General features: G+C 41.0%; 1 protein-coding gene across 2 annotated transcripts in view; it reads left to right on the top strand.

Annotated features, from left to right (window-relative positions):
* Window positions 1-21,364, top strand: part of stard13b (StAR related lipid transfer domain containing 13b) — a 426,906-nt gene that overhangs the window by 23,193 nt on the left and 382,349 nt on the right. Inside the window, exon 2 of one of the 2 annotated variants that reach the window (XM_073043870.1) lies at window positions 4,822-5,724. The exons of the other annotated variant lie outside the window; for it this stretch is intronic. Coding sequence (XP_072899971.1) covers window positions 5,005-5,724 — 720 coding nt within the window. The 5' untranslated portion in view covers window positions 4,822-5,004. The remainder of the gene's footprint in view (window positions 1-4,821; window positions 5,725-21,364) is intronic. 2 annotated transcript variants of the gene reach the window in all.

The raw sequence follows: 21,364 nt of genomic DNA, 5'->3' as shown, positions 1-21,364 counted from the left end.
GGCTTCACCAGTGCTTTATAAAGTCTCAACATTACATACTTGCTTTTATATTCTAGTCCTCTTGACATAAATGCCAATTTCGCATTTGACTTCCTCAGCACAGACTCAATCTGCAAATTAACCTTTAGGGAATCCTGCACAGGGACTCCTAAGACCTTTGCACCTCAGTTTTTTATGTATTTTTTCTCCATTTAGAAAACAGTCAACCTTTTCCTTTTGTCTACCAAAGTACATGACCATACACTTCCCTATACTGTCTTCCACCTTCCATTTCTTTGCCCATTCTTCTCATCTATCTAACTCCTTCTGTGTCCACTCTATTTCCTCAAAACTACCTGCCCCTCCACCTATCTTCATATCGTCTGCAAAGTTTGCAACAAAGCCATCAATTCCATCATCCAAATCATTGACATATAACGTAAAAAGAATCAGTCTCAACACAGACCCCTGTGGGACACCACTAGTCACTGGCAGTCAGCCAGAAAAGGCTCCCTTTATTCCCACTCTTTGCTTCTGTCTATCAACCACTGCTTTCTCCATGCTAGAATCTTTCCATTAACACCATGGGTTCATACTTGTTAAGCAGCCTTATGTGTGGCATCTTGTTAAAGGCCTTCTGAAAATCCAAATACACAACATGAACCAATTCTTCTTTATCTATCCTGCTTGTTATTTCTTCAAAGAATTCCAGCAGATTTGTTAGGCAAGATTTTCCCTTGAGGAAACCATTCTGACTACGGCCTATTTTACCATGTACCTCCAAGTACCCTGAAACCACATCTTTAACAATCGACTACAACATCTTCCCAACCACTGAGGTCAGACTAACTTCCTTTCTTCAGCTTCTCTCCCTTCTTGTAGAGTGGAATTTTCCAGTCTTCCAGGATCTAGTGATTCTTGAAAGATCATTACTAATGCTTCCACAAGCTCTTCAGCCACCTCTCTCAGAACCCTGGGATGCACACCATCTGGTACATTCACCTCCATCCTGTGTGTTTTCTGCTTTTTTTAGCTGGCAAAGGAAAACCTCCCAAAGCACATTTTCTGGTATCGTTGGCTTCCTTGATGGCCTTTCTTGAGGAAAGTTGACTTTGGCTAAAGTACTTCTGGGCTGTTTTAACTAGCTGATGGGGCACAACTATATTTCCACTCCAAGCATCTCAATATTACTGCATGAATAATGCCCATTGTTTCATCAAGAATGCCTCTATGCTCCCACCAAGCTTTATGGGTAAACTCCAGAAAGATTAAGAAATCTATGAACCTAGAATTGAATTCCAAAACCGCTATTTAGATCACTCTTTTTATCGAAAGATTAGAAATATTTAAATTGAGAGCCTACCTTCCCTAAGGACATCTCGATTGCAGTCTGACCCACTCAGCTCAATTCCTGCAGCTGGCACATTCCCAATGCATATCTAATTTTGCAGATTTATTTTTCTGCAGTTTCCAAACCTGGCCTGTTCACACAGATTAATATTCCCCATATTCAGTTGTGATTCTGAAATATAATTATATCGACCTTGCTCATCAGGCCCAGAAACATGAATATGAAGATTGAACTCTTTAGCTCAACATAAGTACAGCACACTCCGGATGAAGAGTTTCCTTATACCTTGTGTTATACATTTATGAGACAAACAGTATCCCTTTCAAATCACCTCTTGCAATGCATTCTTTCCCAAAAATAGAAAATGAGTATTAGAGAGGATATTTCGTTATTAATGGTGCTTATGATGTAAGAAATAGATACATAGTGTAGCTCAATATGTTCAAATTTCAAAGTTCAAAGTAAATTTATTATGTAGATCACCATATACAACTCTGATATTTGTGTTCATGTGGGCATACTCAATAAGTCCAATAACCATAATAGAATCTGTGAAAGACCACACCCAACAGAGCGAACAACCAGCATGAAAAGGGCAACAAACTGTGTAAATATAAAGGAAAAAAGATATTAATTAATAAATAAGCAAACAAACAAGCAAGCAGGCAATAAATATCACCAACATGAGATGAAGATTTCTGAAAAGTGAGTCTAAAGGTTGTGGGAGCAGTTCAGTGATGAGGCAAGTGAAGTTATCCCCAGTGGTTCAAAGCCAATGGTTGAGGGGTAATAACCATTCCTGAACCTGGTGGTGTGGGTTCTGAGGGTCCTGTAGCTTCTTTCTGATGGCAGCAGTGAGAAAAAGGCATGGCCTGAGGGTTAGGGGTCTTTGATGATGGATGCAGCTTTCCTGTGACAACACTCCGTGTATATGTATGTAGTTAAAGAGTTGCTGCAAGAAGGAGGGCTTCAGATTTACAGATCACTGGGCTCTCTTCCAGGGTGAGTGGAATCAGTACCAACAAGACGGTTTGTATCCGAACTGAAGGGGAGCCAATACCCTTGCCAGGAGGTTTCCTAGTGCTGCTGCTATGTCTGTGACTCAGGATGGTTTCAACTAAAATGGCTGAGAAAGGAAGTACAGCAGAAGGGCAGCAGATGGTACGTTGAGATCAAGAAAGATGGTATAACTAGTAAGACTGAAAGAGAAGGACAAGCTAATAAACATGATGGAACTGATGGGCTGAAATGTGTTTATTTCAATGCTAGGAATATTATGGGTAAGGAGTATGGACTTAGAGCCTGAATCAGTACATGGAATTATGATGTTGTTTCCATTACAGAGACCTAGATGTGTGAGGTTCAGGATTTGGCAGCTTAGTGTTCCTGGATTCCGTTGTTTATGATGTGATAGACGGGAGGGATTGCACTAGTGATAAGGGAGAAAGTTGCAGCAGTAATCAGAGAGGACTTCCTGGAGGGCACATACACAGAGGCAAATTGGGCGGAACTCAGAACCTGACGGTCGCCCAATTACCTTACTTGACTGTAACTACCTCTGTGGATGTCCTGTCAATCAACCCTTCAGCCTCCTGAATGATCTGGAGCTCATCCAGCTCCAGCTCCAACTCCTTAACACGGTCTGTAGGAAGCTACAGCTGGATGCACTTGCAGTTGCAGTCCTCAGGGACACAGGAGGTTTTCCACATCCCGCAAGAGGAGCATTCAACTCTGCTGCTTGGCATTCCCACTGCTCTAACTGTGCAATAAGAAAGAAAGAATGAAAGAAAGAAGGGAAAAAAAGAAAAATCCACCTACAGCCTCTGCCTCTCCTCCCCAAAGCCTCTATGAACCAAAACCTGAACTCCTCTCTCTAATATTGGCCTAATGAAAGGAACATCTATGCAGTTAATGGTAGTGCACTGTGGTAAAGAAGGACTCTGGGGTCCATTATACACTGAAATTGGCATTGCAAGTGGATAAATAGCATGTGGTTGAATGTGTATGGCATGTTTGCCTTCATTGAGGAGTGTTGAGTATAAGTATCAGGAAGTCTTGAACCAGTCGCATACAACCTTAACCAGACTGCATTCGGGGTACTGTGCGCATTTCTGGTTGCCCCAGTGTAGGAATAAAATGGAGCCTGTGCAAGGTTGCAGAAAAGGTTTACCAGGATGCTGCCTGAGTCAGAGAGTATGGGCAACAAGGAAAGGTTGGATAAACTTGGATTGTTCTCCCAGGACATGCTTTTAAGGCCAGAGGTGGATGGCTTAAAGGTGACATGAGAGCGCAAGTTTTAATGCCAAAAGTGGTAGGTGCCTAGAATGGGTCGTCAAAGTAGGAGTGGGATCAGGCAGTTTTGTGGAGTTTTGAAAGACACAAGAATATGTAGGCAATAGAAGGATATGGATGATACACAGGAGGAGGACATTTAGTGTAAATTGGCATTGTGAGCTGAATAGCCTATCCAGTGCTGTACTATCCTATGTTCTATGTTCCATTTAATATGGTTTTCCATTCACGTGAGTCACAATATGTCAGGACAAAACAAAAAAAGTGTCCTTATAAAAAATATGTAAATGTAATAGAAAACTTGGTTGTCTGAACTATTCTTGTCTGATCCTTGTAGATAATTTAATCAGCTCTTTAGCTGTCAATGTGAATCATAATTAATCTCTCACAAGAGGAAGTTCTATTAAAAAATGCAATAGAATGCATGAAATTTCTTTGGGATTTCTATGTGGTGGTTCTGAGGGTGATCACTGATGGTGACTCTGCGGGAGAATACTTTCAGGTACTAGGCCACCATTATCACTGTGGGCAAGACTTCTGCCATGAGCTGCTCCATACTGGGATCCTGATATTTCATCCACAATCAGCTGAGAAGATACACACTTGTCCAGAATTTGGAAATGAAAATTGGTGGGGTTAATATAATAGGCATCTGGTCTATTTTGGTAAAAGGGAATTTGGTTTTGTATTTTTAATGAAAATCAGTCAAAAGGAGCAGAATACAGTATATGCCAACTATTGAAATAATCCATGGTGGTGGATCACCTGACCTCGGGGAGTATCCTGCAATAATAATCAGTGGTTGGTAACATTTTGGAGCAAAGGTTTGTTTAGTTGATTACTGGTTGATTATTCAGATACTTCCCTCTTTATATACCCTAAAATGTGAGTTCATTGATAATGCAAATATTTTTATGAGGTGTAGAAGAGTACTTTCAAATTTTAAATTACAATCTTCCGCTTTAGCAAACCTTTGATAAGTGCTCTTTGCCCAGTAGTGTAAACTTAATCTAATCCCATTGATTACTCAACACTTTACATAAAAGTCACCCCAACACCCAAACCAATCCTAAGTAATTCTGTTTTAGTTTAGTTTTATAATGAGTAAGTGATTGACTTTCGCCAGAGATTAGAAGTGAACTCAGTTCTGATTGCTAAAGTGAAATTAATTTTTTATTTTAAAAACTTTTCTTATGTAGGTATGTCGCTGATGTAGTGACATCCGAGCAAAAGTTAAGACCTTTGACTTTTAAAGGTTTGTACATCAACGAGATCCACAATATATTGGAAAACTCGGGTATCAAGGCTTTAAGTTTGATATAAAATGCAGCACTGCTCCTGGTTCCTGCACACTGGAGGACATTTCTACTAAAGAAACTGGAATGGAATCAATACACAGTTCAGATCATCAGAAAGTTCCCATTTCTGTAGTGGTCATGTGTTTGGAGTCAGCAACATATACCTCAGGAGAAGAGTTTTTCATTGGGTGCAAGCAAGATAACAAAACTCAGATCATTGATCCCATGGGAGATCAGGACAAGACTTCATCACCACTCTGCTGTATCAAGAGGCCATTGGAATTGTACAGGGAGTCTGAACTTGCCAGTCAGAGTATTGAACCCAGTGGACGTCGGCAGCATGAAATTTCGCTGTACCCCACAGAATGGACTTTGAAAAGTAATGTTGTGGAACCAGCTTCTGCTTCAGTTCGGAAGATGCCTTCTGTTTCCTCCATGTATAAAAATACATGCAATTCAGCAAATTCACCATCTGAGCTAAAAGTCAAGAATCTTGGATCGAGTGTTATTGTATTTTCTGATTATGTATGTCAAGTTGAATCTACACCCCATAAAAACACTGAACTCTACATCTGTGAAGCATCAGATGGGTTTTGTGAACCTTCTTCGTCTGAACATAATTCCACAGAGATGTCACATAATGCAGGATATTTTATGAGAAAGAGAAGGCAAGGTGTCAGTGGAGAGCAGAGATGCAATGCTGCCAATGTGAGTGCAAGACTCTGCCAGTTTAGGAAATACACTGAGGATCTAGAGGTCCCTGATAAAGACAATCCAGGAGAGAATAAAGAAATGAGAGAAGAGGTAAGGATGTCAAAAAGTTTTAAATTATGAAAGATATCTTTGCAATGGATGGTTCTGCAAATGTATGTATATTATGCCAAATGTAGCATTTTTCTAAATGTACTAACATAAAATGAAACTAAAAGTGCTTTCTGTTTCATTTTATGTTAATACTCTTAGAAAAATGCAGTTAGAAATAGTCCACATGTCAGGCCGCATCTGTGGAGAGGGAAAAATATCATAATAACTGCAGTATGTTGACATTAATATGGTTTATTCTTTAACAAGCAGAAAAACCTAGTTTGAATTTAGACTTATTATAAGCTAAAGTATTTTTTATTAAATTATGTCACATGCACAGTTCAGCAATCTTTGATATAAAATGGGAAGAGAACAGCAAAACACAGAGATAAGTGAATATGGTTTGGTTTAGCTGGGACAAAGCAAAGACAAAGTTAGAACTGTGATTTTCGCAGTGTACAAATAGGCAATAAGTTATATTTTTTCAATATAAAGTAGCTTCATTTCTGTTACTTCTGCTAGAGATTAATAAGGAAAGAATTAAGTCATTCTTTACAGAAGAATCTCTTGGATATAGATCAGCAGCTTCATTATTCCAAATGATTTAAGAATGTACAGCCCAATAATGCAAACCGAAAGTAAGTTTTTGTAATTGAATTTGCTAGGGATTAGATTTAGGGAATCACTGTACAAGGTTGATACAGGTAAATAAATGGTGAAATATTGTGCATTGATCTCCATTACAATGAGAATGATGCTGTGGTTGCAGCCAGTGTCGTGATTGACTCCATTAGTGTGGAATGAGTGTTTGCCTTAAGGGCCACCTTGAGACCCGGAATGCAAGTAAAATATCTGGAATAATAAACTACAAAGCATAACATGAAGTAAAAAAGAAAGATTCTGTCTTGGAATCTTATGATTTATTCATAAGGAGAGATGAAATCTGGTCATAGATCATAAAGCGTAGAAGCAGATTTAGGTCATTTGGCCAATTGAGTCTGCTCCGCCATTTGATATGATTGATTTATCTTCCCTCATAATCCTATTCTCCTGCCTTCTTCCCTTAACGGCTCAAGAACCTATCAACCTCTGCTTTAAATATACCCAAAGATTTGGCCTCCATTGCCATCTTCGGCAATGAATTCCACAGCTTCACCACCCTCTGGCTGAAGAAGTTCCTCCTCATCTCTGTTTTAAAGGGATGCCCTCCTATTCTGAGACTATCCTAGATTCTCATACTATTGAAAACATCCTCTCCATGTCCATTCTATCTAGCTGTTCTGGTTGCTGCAACTGGACAAAAAAAAATCTAAGTGTGCCAAACAGTAACTCTACAGTCACTCTAATTACAGAGAGAGATAGATGGCCCAACCTATCTACAGAGAGCTCATGTTGAGATAGATTCTAGGTTTAGGTGTAGGGAGGAGTAGGATGAAAGGACTCCTAGCACGAAGCAAAAAATGTCAGGGGCACGGAGGAGCATTCTAATTTCTGTGCCTCCTTAGATCTGACCAAGTAAAAGTTTTGGAATTAAGGTATTTTACAACACAAGCAGAGGCTATTCAGACATTGGTTCTCTGACAGTTGACATGGACACATTCAGCCTAAACCCACTTCCTGTCTTTTGAGTTTAATCATCCAAACAGCAATTAAATATGATGAGAACTTTTGTGAGAGACCCAGTTCAGTTGAAAGGTCTCCACCTGAAATGTCGATTTCTCATTTCCCTCCGCAGGTGCTGCTCGACCCATTGAGTTTCTTCAGTGTTTTGTGTGTGGCTCCAAATTCCAGCATCTGCAGTCTCTTGTGACTATATTACAGCAGTGCTGTGTAGTGGATGATCAAATGGATTTACTTAATGAAAGTTTGTGAGGTTTATAGAATAACACACAGCAACTCAAGTATCATTAAGAACCTGCTCCAGTTATTGTTATAGACCATTGAACAGCCTAGTTAAAGCAAAATCATGCACAAGTCAGTGCTTCCAGCAGTGATTTGGTGCTTTTGCTTCAGAAGCCCCAAAATTCATTTATTGAAGAGAAAATAAATAATTTGCATTTGTATAACATATTATTTAAAAGGACTTTAGTACCAATTCTGATCAACTGCAGCAGCCACATTGCACTCAGCAAGATCCAAAAAGCAGGTAATTGATGCGAGTTGAAAGGATAAATGTTGTCCAGGCCATTAGCAGAACACCCCTACTCACCCAGTAGTCCTGTTGTGCCCACTTGAGAAAGCAGACAGAACCCCAAATCCTATAGCTGATGAATCCTCTCAGCTTGTTGCCAGGACTTCTTGGGTCCACTGATCTACCTCCTGGCTTGTCTTCCCAAATTCTATTATCAACTGGTAATGAGCATGAGGACCTGAAATAACCCGTGTTGCACCACTTCACTGAATAGCCAAGTCCATGTGTGCAGGCATTAAATAATGGCGAGGAAGTTTGGAATTTTGTGTCACCATCCTCTCTTTCTTCATTTTTGTTTTTAGGTATTAGGCAAAGGGAGGAAATTCATCGCTATGATGCTTTGACTTTATGTTGCCCCTTCCCCCCCCCCCCCCCCCCCAGCACAGCTGAAAGTAGTCAGTAATTTTCTTCCTTCTTTGGTGACTGGCTAGCTAAGAGTTAAACCCCATATGTAAGTAAGAAATGCCCATAGTTTGTACACTGCTCTCAGATCCAGAGAACATTCATAAACCAAAAATAGCACGTATCACTGTGTGTCAGATTTTGGTCACATCTTTAGCTAGCTATGGAGGCACTCTAGCTCCAGGGACTTAATTAGCAGACAGGATAGGGTTTAATGAATCCCACAGCACAGATTCATGGTATTCTACAATGAAAGCACCTTGTGTGTGCACTTGCTTCCAAAGTGTTGTCAAGTAGCAATCCATCAAACACTATGTTTTAATCTGATGAGCTTTTCCTCGTAAGTGCTACTTTAAAAAGGTTACTTCAAACTTACATTTTTTTTAAATAGCCATTAAATCATTTTAGCAGTGAAATGAATTTTTGGATAACTGCTTTTATTTTTAGTGCAAAGTATTAACACTTATCACTGGAAATTATTCAGTGTAGTTTTAGTCTGTGAGTGGCTTTATAATGATAGAAAGAAATCTGAGCAACTGAGCAAAGTAACTCCAATTTTCACAAATAATGTCATTGTAAACATAAAGTCTAGTGTTCTAGGTAAAATTCAGGTTAATTTTCTGGTGTTATTGTAGACAGGTGAGTCTCACGTCATTGGTAAGCAAGTTACTGGAGAGAATTCTTAGGGATAATGTGAGCATTTGGAAAACCATAGCCTAATTAGGGAAAGCCAACTTGGCTTTGTGTGGGGCAAGTTGTGACTTACTAACTTGATTGAGTTTTTTGACAAAGTGACGAGAATGATTGATGAAGGTAGAGCTACGGATATTGTCTATACGAATTTTAGTAAGGCATTTGACAAGGTCCCTCATGGGAGGCTCATTCAGAAGATTAAAATACACAGGGTCCAGATCTGGCTTACAAACAGAAGACGGAGGGTATTGGCCTTATTCCAGCTGGAGGTCTGTGATTAGTGTTGTTCTGTACGGAACTGTACTGGGATCTTTGCTGTTTGTGATGTATATAAATGACCCTGATGAAAATGTAGATTGGTGGGTTTATAAGTTTGCAGATGATACAAAGATTGGTTGTGTTGTGGATAGCATAGCAGACAAGCAAGAAATATAATATGATATAGATCAGTTGCAGATATGGCAGATAAAGTTTAATGCAGCCGAATGTGAAGTGTCATGCCTTGGTAGGTCAAATGTAAAGAGACGGTACACTGCTCAGGGCAAGACCCTTAACAGTGTTGATGAGCGGAGGGATCTTGGGGTTCAGGTTCACAACTGGCTGAAAGTAGCTACAAAAGTGGTATGCTTGCCTTTATTAGTCGAGGCATTGAGTTCAAAAGTCAGGAAGTTATGTTGCAGCTTTATAAAACATCAACTAGGCCACATCTGGAGTATTGCTTACAGTTCTGTCATCTCGCTATGGGAAGGATGTCGAGGCTTTGTAGAGGGTGCGGAATGTTGTCTGGATTACGGGGCGTGTGCTGGACAAACGGGTTATTTTCTCTGGAGTGGCGGAAGCTGAGGAGGTATCTGATAAAGGTTTATAGGATTATGAGAGGCATAGATAGAGTAGCCAGACAGTATTTTTCCCAGGGTTGAAATATCTAAAATCAGAAGCCATGCATTTAAGGTGTAGTTTCAAAGGAGTGGGTACTTTCAAAGCAGATATGAGGGCAGATTTTTTTACCCAGAGAGTGGTGGGTGCCTGAAGTGGTGGTAGAGGCAGAAACATTAGGGATTTTAAGAGACACTTAGATAGGCACATGAAAATGAAGAAAACGTAGATACATGAACATTGTGTAGGCAGATTTCATTTGTTTAGTTGGCCTTTTGATGGCTAATTTCATTGGTTTGGCACAGCATTGTGGGCTGAAGGGCCTGTTCCTGTGCTGCACTATTCTATGTTCTATTTTCTATGAGTGAGGTGTCATTTCCCTTGTTTAAGAAATGTTAATTCTCTAATCTGCATCAAGTGTGTGCACCTGGGATTATATGTGTTGTGAGTATTGAAGCAATTTTGTCTGAAGGATGAATGGACATGCTGTGTAAGAAAAGCCAATTAAAACACTGACCTATTGAAATATGATGTTACTGGAACAAAAAGAGAACTCTGGAACCGCTGCTTATGGAATGTTGTGTGATCCCTTCAAGTTCATCCTTAACTCTGGCAATAGCCAAAGGTTCCAAAGTTGATGGCTTGATTGGGTATCATCATCCAAACACTTTGTAATTCTTTGCAAATCTTGATAAACAGTGTATATTTTCATAGAATCATGGGGTTGGATTGTAACATGGAACGAGTGTATTGACTCCATTGCATCCAGGTGAGCTCTCTAACTGAGCAACTTGGCAGTTCCACTCTCTGTCCCTGCTCCATAGACGTGCAAGTATTTCTTCAGACATGCTTGTCCTGCAAACCAGCAAAAGGTATAAAACTATTTAAAGAAAAAACCCAAGCAAGTTCCCGAATCGTGGTTAATCTGCTGAGGTCCTGAAATGTAAAAGTCAATAGTTGCATGAGCTTTGTAGCTAAAGTTAAAGGATCAATTGCGTCCAGTCAGAGGAAAGTCTGGGAACTGATGAAGTAATTTTTCAATGAACGTTTATGAGCAAATGCTCTAACAGAGTTAGGGAATCATGCAATGTGAAAGACAAGGCATATCTGGCTAACTTAATACAAGAGTTTGGCCAAGCAAAGAGCTAAAAGGAATACATAAGATGAAATACAGTACTTAGCATTTTTCAGAAATGATTGACAACAAATGCAAATGAAGAAGCCTTTGCCTGAACACAACAAAATCCTCAACAATCCTTCAAGCAGGGAGTCTGCAAAAGGATTTAGACAGATTAGGAGAATGGGCAAAGAAGTGGCAGATGGAATATTGATGGAATATAGATGAGAAGTGTATGGTCATTCACATCGGTAGAAGGAATAAAGGCATAGAATATTTTCTAAATGGGAGAAAATTCTAAATCAGAGGTGCCAAGGGGCTTGGGAGTTCTCATGCAGGATTCCTTGAAGGTTAACTTGCAAGTTGAGACGGTGGTAAGGAAGGCAAATGTAATATTAAAGCAAGGATGCAATGCTGAAGTTTTATAAGGTATTTATTCATCAGACCACACTTGGAATATTGTGAGCAGTTTTGAGTCACTTATCTAAGAAAGTACAATATGTGCTGACATTAGAAAAGGTTCAGAGAAAATGTGCGAGAATGATTCCGGGAATGAAAGAGTTAACATATGAGAAGCATTTGATGGCTCCAGGCTTGTACTTACTGAAGTTTAGAAGAATGAGTGGGGATCTCATTGAAACCTATTGAATACTGAAAGGCCTAGATAGAGGGGATGAAATAGAGGATGTTTCCTATAGTGGAGTGTCTGGGACCAGAGGTTACAGCCTCAGAATAGAGGATCGCACCTGTTGAACAGAGATAAGGATGAATTTCTTTAGCCTGAGGGTCGTGAATCTGCGGAATTCAATGCCACAGACAGCTATGGAGCCAAATCATTTGATATATTTAAAGCAGAAATCTTTAGGGTTTTGATTAGTTATGCTTTCAAAGGTTACGGGAAGAAGGCAGAAGAACGGAGTTGAGAGGACCATGATTGAATGTGAGGCAAACTCAATGGGCTGAATGGCGTAATTCTGCCCCAATGTCACATGGTCTAATTCCTTCTACCGAAATGCGTGGCCATACACTTCCCTATACTGTATTCCCTCTGGACCTCTTTGCTCAATCTCCCAATCTATGCAAGTCCTTCTGCAGACTTCATGCTTCCTCTATCAATCTTAATATTGTCTGCAGCCTTGGCTACAATGTCATCAATTCCATCATTCACATCATTAATATAATATAAAGAATAGTGAACCCAATGCCCACCCCTGAGGAACACCACTAGGCACTGGTAGCCAGTCAGGGAAGGCCCTCTTATTTCCACTCTTTGCCTTCTTCCAGTCAGCCAATCTTCTGTCCCTGCTAGTACCTTATCTACAATACCATGGGCTCTTATATTGTTTTGCAGTTTGCCAAAGGCCTTCAGAAAATCCAAGTAAGCAATATCCACTGAGTCTCCTTTGTTTATCCTGCCTGTTGTTTCCTCAAAGAATTCCAAGAGATTAGTCAAGCAAGATTTTCCCTTAAGGAAACCATGCCGATTTCAGCCTATTTTATTGAGATCCTAAAAGTACTCTAAAACCTCATCCTTAATCCTCTAACCACTGATGTCAGGCTAACTGGCCTATAGTTTCCTATCTTTTGTCTTCCTCCCTTCTTAAAGAATGGAATGACATTTGTGATTTTCCAGTCTTCTGGTACCTTTCCAGAATCTAGAGATTCTTGAAAGATTGCTACAAATCCCTCCACAATCACTTCAGCTATCCCTTTCAGAACCCTGGGGTACAGTCCATCCAGTTCAGGGACTTACAGACCTTTCAGCTTCCCATACAACCTTTCCTTAGCAAACAGCAACTGTACTCACTTCTGCCTCCCTCTCTAAATTCTTCTGCAGATCAGATGTAAAAAGCTGAACCTGGGCAGCAGCCTTTAGTACTTGCAATCCTTGAGACAGAAAATTGTGTCTGTTTTAATTGTGGCTGTACTATACCCAATTTCAACCCCCCCCCCCCCCCAAATCACAGAGCACAGTTAGGTTGCTCATCCTTGCCCTCCATACCCTACCATCCATGTACCTGTCCAAACATCTCTTAAATGTTAAAGTCAAGCTTGCATGCACCACGTGCTGGCAGATCACTCCACACTCACAACACTCTTGAGTGAAGAAGTTTCCCAGTATGTTCCCCTTAAACTTTTAACCTTTCACATTTAACCCATGACTATTGGTTGTAGTCCTACCCAAACTCAGAAAAAGCCTACTTGCATTTACTCTATCTATACTTCTTATAATGTTGTATATCTCTATCAAATCTTCTGACAATCTTTTACATTCTAAGGAATACTGTCCTAACCTATTCAGTCTTTACTTATAACTCAGGTCCTCCAGATCCAGCAACATCTTTGTAAATTTTCTCTGTACTCTTTCAACTCTGTTTACATCTTTCTTGTAGGCAGGTGACCAAAACTTGTACAACTTCCCATAACATCCCATCTCCTGTACTCAGTATATTGATTTATGAAGGCCAATGTGCCAAAGGCTGATCCTACCATAGGGAGTAGATCCCTCTACAAGTCAAAAGAGCCTTCCTCACCATCCACTACACCTCCAATCTTGGTGTTAGGCACTAATTTGCTGATCCAGTTAACCACATTATCACCCAGATCATTGATATAGATGACAAACAACAAAGGACCCAGCATTGATCCCTGTGGCACAGCACTAGTCACAGACCAGTCAGTGAGGCAACCCTCTACTACCACTCTCTGGCTTCTTCCACAAAGCCAATTTCTAATTTAATTTATTACCTCATCTTGAATGCCAAGCAACCTGACCAGCCTCCCGTGCGGGATATTGTCAAATGCCTTACTAACCTAATGGATGTGCTTGCAGCCTAAAACATAACAACCAGGTAACTTTCCCCCTCCCTGATACATCGCAGTGTGTGAAGTTCAGATTCCAGGTCATCATCTTTGAGCCTAAGTTCCCCAAGCAACCAACACTTGCTGCACATGTGGTCACCAGGAACCACAATGGTTCACCAGCTCCCACGTTATCCAACTGCAGCACCTCTCCTGATCCTGTAACTCTACTTTATTTAATTACTTTTAACTTGATGTCTTTAGTTAATTACTCTGTTGTTAATATCCTCGTTTATCTCTCGTCTACAAGCCTACTGAGCAATCAGTTTGTCTGAGTAATTTAAAGACGAAAGATGAAGAAGAGAGACTCTAATCACCTACTCGGGGCATTACCTTTGCAAAAATCCCGCAATCAATAACCTGGGGGTTTCCATTGACCAGAAACTCACCTGGACTAGCCACATGAATACTGTGGCTACAAGAGTCGATATCTTGAAACAAGAAACTCCCTAAAGCCTTTCTATCATCTGCAAGTCATAAATCCAATGGCATGCTCTTCTTATGTGCAGCTACAGTTCAACACCTTAAAGGATAAAGCAGCCCAACTAAGTCTTAATTCCCTCCACTACTTGTGCAAACTGGCTGCAGAGCATGCATCAACAACATTGTTTGCAGTCACTCACCTAAGATACTCTGACAGCGTGTCCCAAACCATTACCTCTGCAACCAGAGGCGGCAGGCACACCACTATCTACAGGTTTCTCTCTGAGTTGCACACTTTCCTCATTTGGAAATACAGTGGATTCCAGTTAATTGGGCCACTGGTTTATCAAGGAAGCCGCTTATTCGGGACACCCCTTAAAGAACAAGAAGAAATTGAGAAAATAGCCGGGATACCCTTAGTTTATTTAGGACATGATACCGCTTGACTGGGGCAGCAACTGTTGCTGAACATTTTCTAATTACTGTCCCACCCACCTTTTTTGATTCCTTCAAATCTTCACAGTTAACATTTATGACTTAGCTTCTAGGTTCATTTTTACTGCATCCTTTGAGCCATGTTTGACTGCTTATAGTTCACTTGACTGATGTAAATGAAGCCAAATGCTCGAAATGGCTGGTTGCATAGCAGAAATGTTAAACCACCACATGTCAAGAAGTAAAGTTGACCCCTGAACCGTTGTGAAGCTGTGCATTGTCTGATAAAATTCTATGGATAGAGTTATTTGGTTAATTACAAAAATGCAAATAGTTGATCTGTAATGAAGGGCATGCTTTTCCATATTGTAATACATTATAGGTTATGCACTTGCATTATACAGTTGGCCCTCCCTTATCCACGAGGGATTGGTTCCAGGACCCCTCGCAGATACCAAAAATCGCGGATGCTCAAGTCCCTTATTCAACCTGTCTTAATGCGGTGGTCCTTAGGACCCAGTGGAACCCCAGACCTTATTTAACCTGTCTCAGTACGGTGGACATTAGGACCCGGCGGTGAGCTCTGAAACCACAGTGTTTCTGTTAAGAAAATAATCATGATCACAATTGAAAATAAAGTGGAAATAATAAAGCGGTCGGAAAGAGGTGAAACGCCATCAGTCAATGGAAAAGCGTTAGGCTACGTCGGTCAACAATCGGAACAACTTTAAAGGATAAAGTGAGAAAGGCCCTGCCTCGATGAAAGCTACAATTATTACTAAGCAACACAGTGGTGTGGTGAACTACATATACCTGTCTGGACACGCCCCCCCTGCTGACTGCTCCTGTGGCTCCTCCCACTGACTGTGGCTCCTCCCACGGACCCCGGTATAAAGGCGATTGGGGACTCCGCCCCGGCCTCAGTCTCCAGGATGTAGCATGGTGGTCAATTGCTGCTTGTTCTTTCTTCCAGCCAATAAAAACCTATATCTCGCCTCACGTCTCAGAGAGTTATTGATGGTGCATCAAGTGGTTTAATTATTGGGTTTTGGGGTTTTGGGTTTTTGATCCTCCACATCAACCCGGCACTGTGGAAAGCACACTCGGGAGCAGTCTGTCACTGGATCCCGGTGCTGAAACATACGTTCTTAAGCATTTTATATGCATAGAAAGTTAAGATATATACTATGTACGAAGACAAACGTTTGACTAACTGACACTAAATACCGGATGTACCTGTTACTTACTAAGAGAACTTCTGATTTTTTTCGATCCCGATCCACGATAACCCATGCACATCCTCCCGTATACTTTAAATCATCTCTAGATTACTTACAATACCCGATACAATGTAAATGCTATGTAAAATAGTTGTTATACTGCATTGTTTAGGGAATAATGACAAGAAACAGAAGTCTGTACATGCTCGAACAGCAAGTGCTGGAAGAGCACTTCCGGGTTTTCGCGATTCGCGGTTGGTTGAATTCGCGCATGCAGAATTCACGAATAAGGAGGGCCGACTGTCACAATAAGACCTGAAAATCTTAAATGATTTTTTAATATTATACTCAACCATAATTACTGCATAGCAAATTCTCTTGCTCTTAAAAAGCTGTATAAATTCTCCCTGATATATATATTTCCAGCGGAATAGATGTTTTTCATCTTTTTAATGTTTATGTGTGCTAAACATCTACCTTTATCTTTTTCATTCTTTATCTGGTACTTCGAAAGTTAATTAAATATTATGATTTTTTTTGGGTGGCAGGGTGGAGATATGTCTCTGCCAATGGAGGTGTAGGGCGCTCTTTCCCTCCGCCAGTCTCCAGGTCACCCTTGGGCAAGGTGGAGCACCTGCTTATCCCTCCAATCAGGTCATGTTAAGCCATGGGAGCAGGATGCGGATGGTCATTTAAACAGCTGGTGCGCATCACAGGACCTCGTTATGTAACCACTAACACCAGGCAGACAATCTCCGAAGAATATTGTTAATGGTTGGGGGCACCTATCTTGTAAAGACACTACCCTAAAGAAGGCAATGGCAAACCACTTCTGTAGAAAAGTTTTTTAGGAACAATAATTGCCATGAGACCATGATCCCCCACTTCATACAACACGGCACATAATGATGATGATGATTCTTTTTTAACCTTTCTGCTTTGCAGTCTTAGGTAATTCTTTAATTAATTGGCTGCTCAGTAAATCTGATGACATCACAGGTGCTGGTTATCAGCAGTTCTCATGGTTGCAGCTAACATTGTCGAGAGAAGACCTTCTGACAGAAATTGTTAGATCTTCGCAGAATCTTCCTTTGGGGTCAAAGCTCAAAATAAGTTTATTATCAAAGTACATATGTGCCATCATATACAACCCTGAGAATTATTCAGTGGCAATTAGAGTTATTATCATTCCCATTCCTGTTTCCTAAAGGAAAATTATCTGCACTATATAGATTCTGATATGGAACACCTTTATCAAAGATAAAACCAGAGATCAAGGGATTTGTCTAACAATCCCTTAAAGGAGTGATGCATGACATAATTCCTCCTTTCACCCTGAAGTCCTGTACTGTGGGGTGATCAGGAGGGGTAATGCAAAAGTTTGGGCTGAACTCTGGAGTTAAGATGTTGACTCCCCATGTTAACTGTTCATTTTCCAGAATGCACTCAATTTTATTAATATCCTTTATAATAACTGAGGCCCAGCACTGTTCCCTGTAGTAGATAGATGGAAACCTTATTGATCCCAAAGGAAATTACAGTGTCACAGTAGCATTACAACTGTACAGATATACAAATATTAGAAGAGAAGTAAGAAAGAATAAAAAAGTAAGTTACCTCAAACAGTCTAACAGGAGGGGGTCATCATTTTCCCAGCTATAGGTTGACTCATTATAGAGCCTAATAGCCAAGAGTAAGAATGATCTTTTGTAGTGCTCTTTGGAGTAGTGCAGTTGTCTTAGTCTATTAATAAAGGTGTTCCTCTGTTCAGCCAACGTGGCATACGGAGGGTGAGAAATATTGTCCAGAATTGCCAGGATTTTCAGTAGGGTCCTTTGTTCTATCACAGCCTCCAGTATGTCCAGTTTGACTCTTATAACTGAACCACCCTTTCTAATCAGTTTATTGAACCTGTTGGCATCAACCAAGTTGATGCCATTGCCCCAGCACACCACTGCATAGAAGATTGTACTAGCAACAACAGACCGGTAGAACATGTGAAGGAGAGGCCTGCATACTCCAAAGGACCTCACCCTCCTCAGGAAGTAGAGGCGACTCTAGCCCTTCTTGTACACAGCCTCTATGTTGGTGGTCCATGCAAGTCTGTCATCCAGGTGCATCCACAAGTACTTGTAGGTCCTCACCACATCTACGTCCTCACCATCAATAGTTACAGGGAGCAGTGCAGGTTTAATATTCCTAAAGTCCATCACCATCACCTTCGTCTTACTGATGTTCAGCTGCAGATGATTCAGCTTGCACTATTTGACAAAATCCTCCACCAGGGCCCTGTATTCATCCTCCTGTCCTGCCTTTATACACCCAACTATTGCTGAGTCATCAGAGAATTTCTCCAGATGACATGACTCTGTGTTGTATCTAAGTCTGAGGTATACAGGGTAAACAGCGAGGGAGCCAATAGAGTCCCCTGTGGGACCCCAGTGTTGCTTGTAGCCATGTCTGTCGCACAGCTCTGAAGCCACACAAATTGTGGTCTGTCAGTCAGTCCATTATACAGGATACAATGGAAATGCTAACCTGCATTGAATGGAGATTTTCCCCCAGCAATGAGGGCTGTATGGTATTGAAGACACTTAAAAAAGCAAAAAACGTGATTCTCACAGTGCTGCCCTACTCAACCAAATGGGAATAGGCTCTGTTCAGTAGGTAGATGACAGTATCATTAACTCCAATGTGCTCCTGGTAGACAAACTTGGCTCGTTATATTAGTTTTGTTTATTTGTCACATATACATTGAAACGTACAGTAAAATATGTGATTTGCATGAATGTTAAACAGTCCAAGGATGTGCTGGCTGCAGCCCAAAACTGTCACCATGCTTCTGGGGCTAACATAGCATGCCCGCTATTTACTAGCTGTAACCCATTCATTTTTGGAATGTGGGAAGAAACCAGAGCACCCTAAGGAAACCCATGCAGTCGATTGTACAAACTCTTTACAGACAACAGCAGAACTGAACCTGGGTCGCTGGTTCTGTTACATTAACCGAAGTGCTACCTTGCCACCACCTTTGCTGCCATGACACCCCCTACCCTGCCAGTCTAAATGGTTGCATTTGTTTCTGTTCTGTTGCTCAGCTGGTCCACTATACATAGAAACGTGTGACCCTCTAGTGCTATGAAGACTTACCCTTCATGTAGCTCTTTATTAAACGCCCTTTGAAATTCAAATACACACATTTACAGGTTCTGATTTATCCACACTGTAAATTACATCTTCAAAGAGCTCTAATAAATTTGTCAAATACAGTTTTCCCTTTATAAATAGCTTACTTAATAATGGTTATCAGCAACTTTCCAAGAACAGGTGTTAGCCTACTGGACTATATTTACCTGCTGATTTTTCTCCCTTCATTCTTGAAGAAGGGTTTTATCTTTTCAGTTTTCCAGTCCGTTGAAAATTTTCGAGGATCTGGAGAACCTTGGAAGATAATAGTAAGATTCAAGGTTCAAGATCGTTTAATGTCATTTGCAATACACGAGTGTAAAGGGGGAAAAAATAATTGTTTCTCTGGCTCTGATGCAGCTCAAAAAAACATAGTAAGATAAAGAACATAATAATAATTTTTAAAAATGCAAACATACAGTATAAATGGTAAGGTAGCTTATAAACATGGATTGACTTTAAAATGATGCTAGGCATAGGAGTGTTGGTAGATAAGGTGACTGACAGGAAAAGATAAAGTAGTTGTTGATTGGGGGTGAGGAGGGGGTGAGTTAGTTGTTGGAGGTATTTTTCAGCCTTACTGTTTGGTGAAAATAACTTTATGAGTCTGGTGGTCCTGGCATAAATATTACATAACTTGCTCCCTGATGGGAGTGGGACAAACAGTCCATGAAAAGGATGGGTGAGATCCTTCATGATGTTACTGGCCTCTTTCTGGCACATTTCTGTATATATGTTCTTGATGGTGGGGAAGCTAGTACCAGTGATGTATTGGGCAGTTTTGACTGCCCATGGTAGAGGCTTCCTGCCAGCCACAGTGCGGTTTCCATACCATGGAGTGATGCAGCTTGTTAGGATGATCCCTATCGCACACCTGTAGAATGACGTGAGCTCTCTGCTACTTTTAAGGGTCTAGTATTCAGGTCAATGTGTTCAGGGACATTAGCAAGCTTTACTTTCTTTACATCTACCCATGTTGACAGAAGGCTGGGTTTGAACTGCTGCTAACTATACAACGATCCAACCCAAAAATTTAGCAAATGATAAGACTAGAATTTCACACTCTGTGATAATTTATCTTTATTCAGATTGAAATAATGCAATCACATAACACAGGAGTTGTGATGAAGGGTCTCAACCCAAAATGTGTCTAAAAACACAAAATGCTGGCAGAACTCAGCAGGCCAAACAGCATTTACGGGAGGAGGTAGTGACGACATTTCGGGCCGAAACCCTTCATCAGGAGGAAACAGGAGAAACAGGAAATCAGGAGTTCTGCCAGCATTTTGTGTTTTTATTTATTTCCAGCATCTGCAGATTCACTCGTGTTGCCAAAATGTGACTGTTCATTTCCCTCCACAGATATTGCCTGACTCTCTGAGTTCTTCCTGCTCCTTTATGTGTTCCTCAAGATTTCCAACATCTGCAGTCTCTTGTGTCTCTACCTAACATAATGGCTCATGCTAACCTTAGTAACTAGCATTCTCACAGCTGCTTTAGTGGTCAATCCATTGCTAGTCTGATGGTGTTCAACTTCTGGTGATTGACCAGCTCACCTCTTTCCTTTCTGCAGTCTCTATCATAGTAGTCATCTTATTGACTAGGGCCAGGTGGAGGGTGATGGCAATGGCATTGTTTGTTGAATGGTTGGGATGGTACGCAAACTGCAGGGGGTCCAATGAGGGGGGCAGCAGGGTCTTGATGTGCCTCATGAAGAGCCTCCCGAAACATTTCATGATGATGGATATGAGTGCAATGGGATGGTAGTTGTTGAGGTAGGACACTGAAGACTTCTTCAGCACGGGGATGATGGTGGTGGCCTTGAAGCACGTTGGAACAATGGCGCTGCTCAGGGAGATGTTGAAAATGTCAGTGAGAACATCTGCCAGCTGGTCTGCACATCCTCTGAGCACTCTGCCAGGAATATTGTCTGCTCCAGCAGCCTTCCGCAGGTTGACGCTGCATAGAGTTTTCCTCACCTCAGCCACAGTAAGACACAGCACCTGGTCATTGGGAGGAGGGGTGGTCTTCCTTGCCACCATGTCATTTTCTGCCTCAAAACGAGGTTAGAAGTTGTTCAGCACATCTGGGAGGGAGACATCACCAGCACAGGCAGGTGATGTTGTCCTGTAGTTGGTGATGCCATGAATGCCCTTCCACATGCGTTCCGTGTCACTGCTGTCCTGGAAGTAGCTGTGGATTTGCTGGGCATGTGCACGCTTTGCCCCTCTGATG

The sequence above is a fragment of the Hemitrygon akajei genome, chromosome 4, assembly GCF_048418815.1.
Source record: "Hemitrygon akajei chromosome 4, sHemAka1.3, whole genome shotgun sequence".
NCBI lineage: Eukaryota > Metazoa > Chordata > Chondrichthyes > Myliobatiformes > Dasyatidae > Hemitrygon > Hemitrygon akajei.
This window is presented reverse-complemented; position numbering and strand designations above follow the sequence as displayed.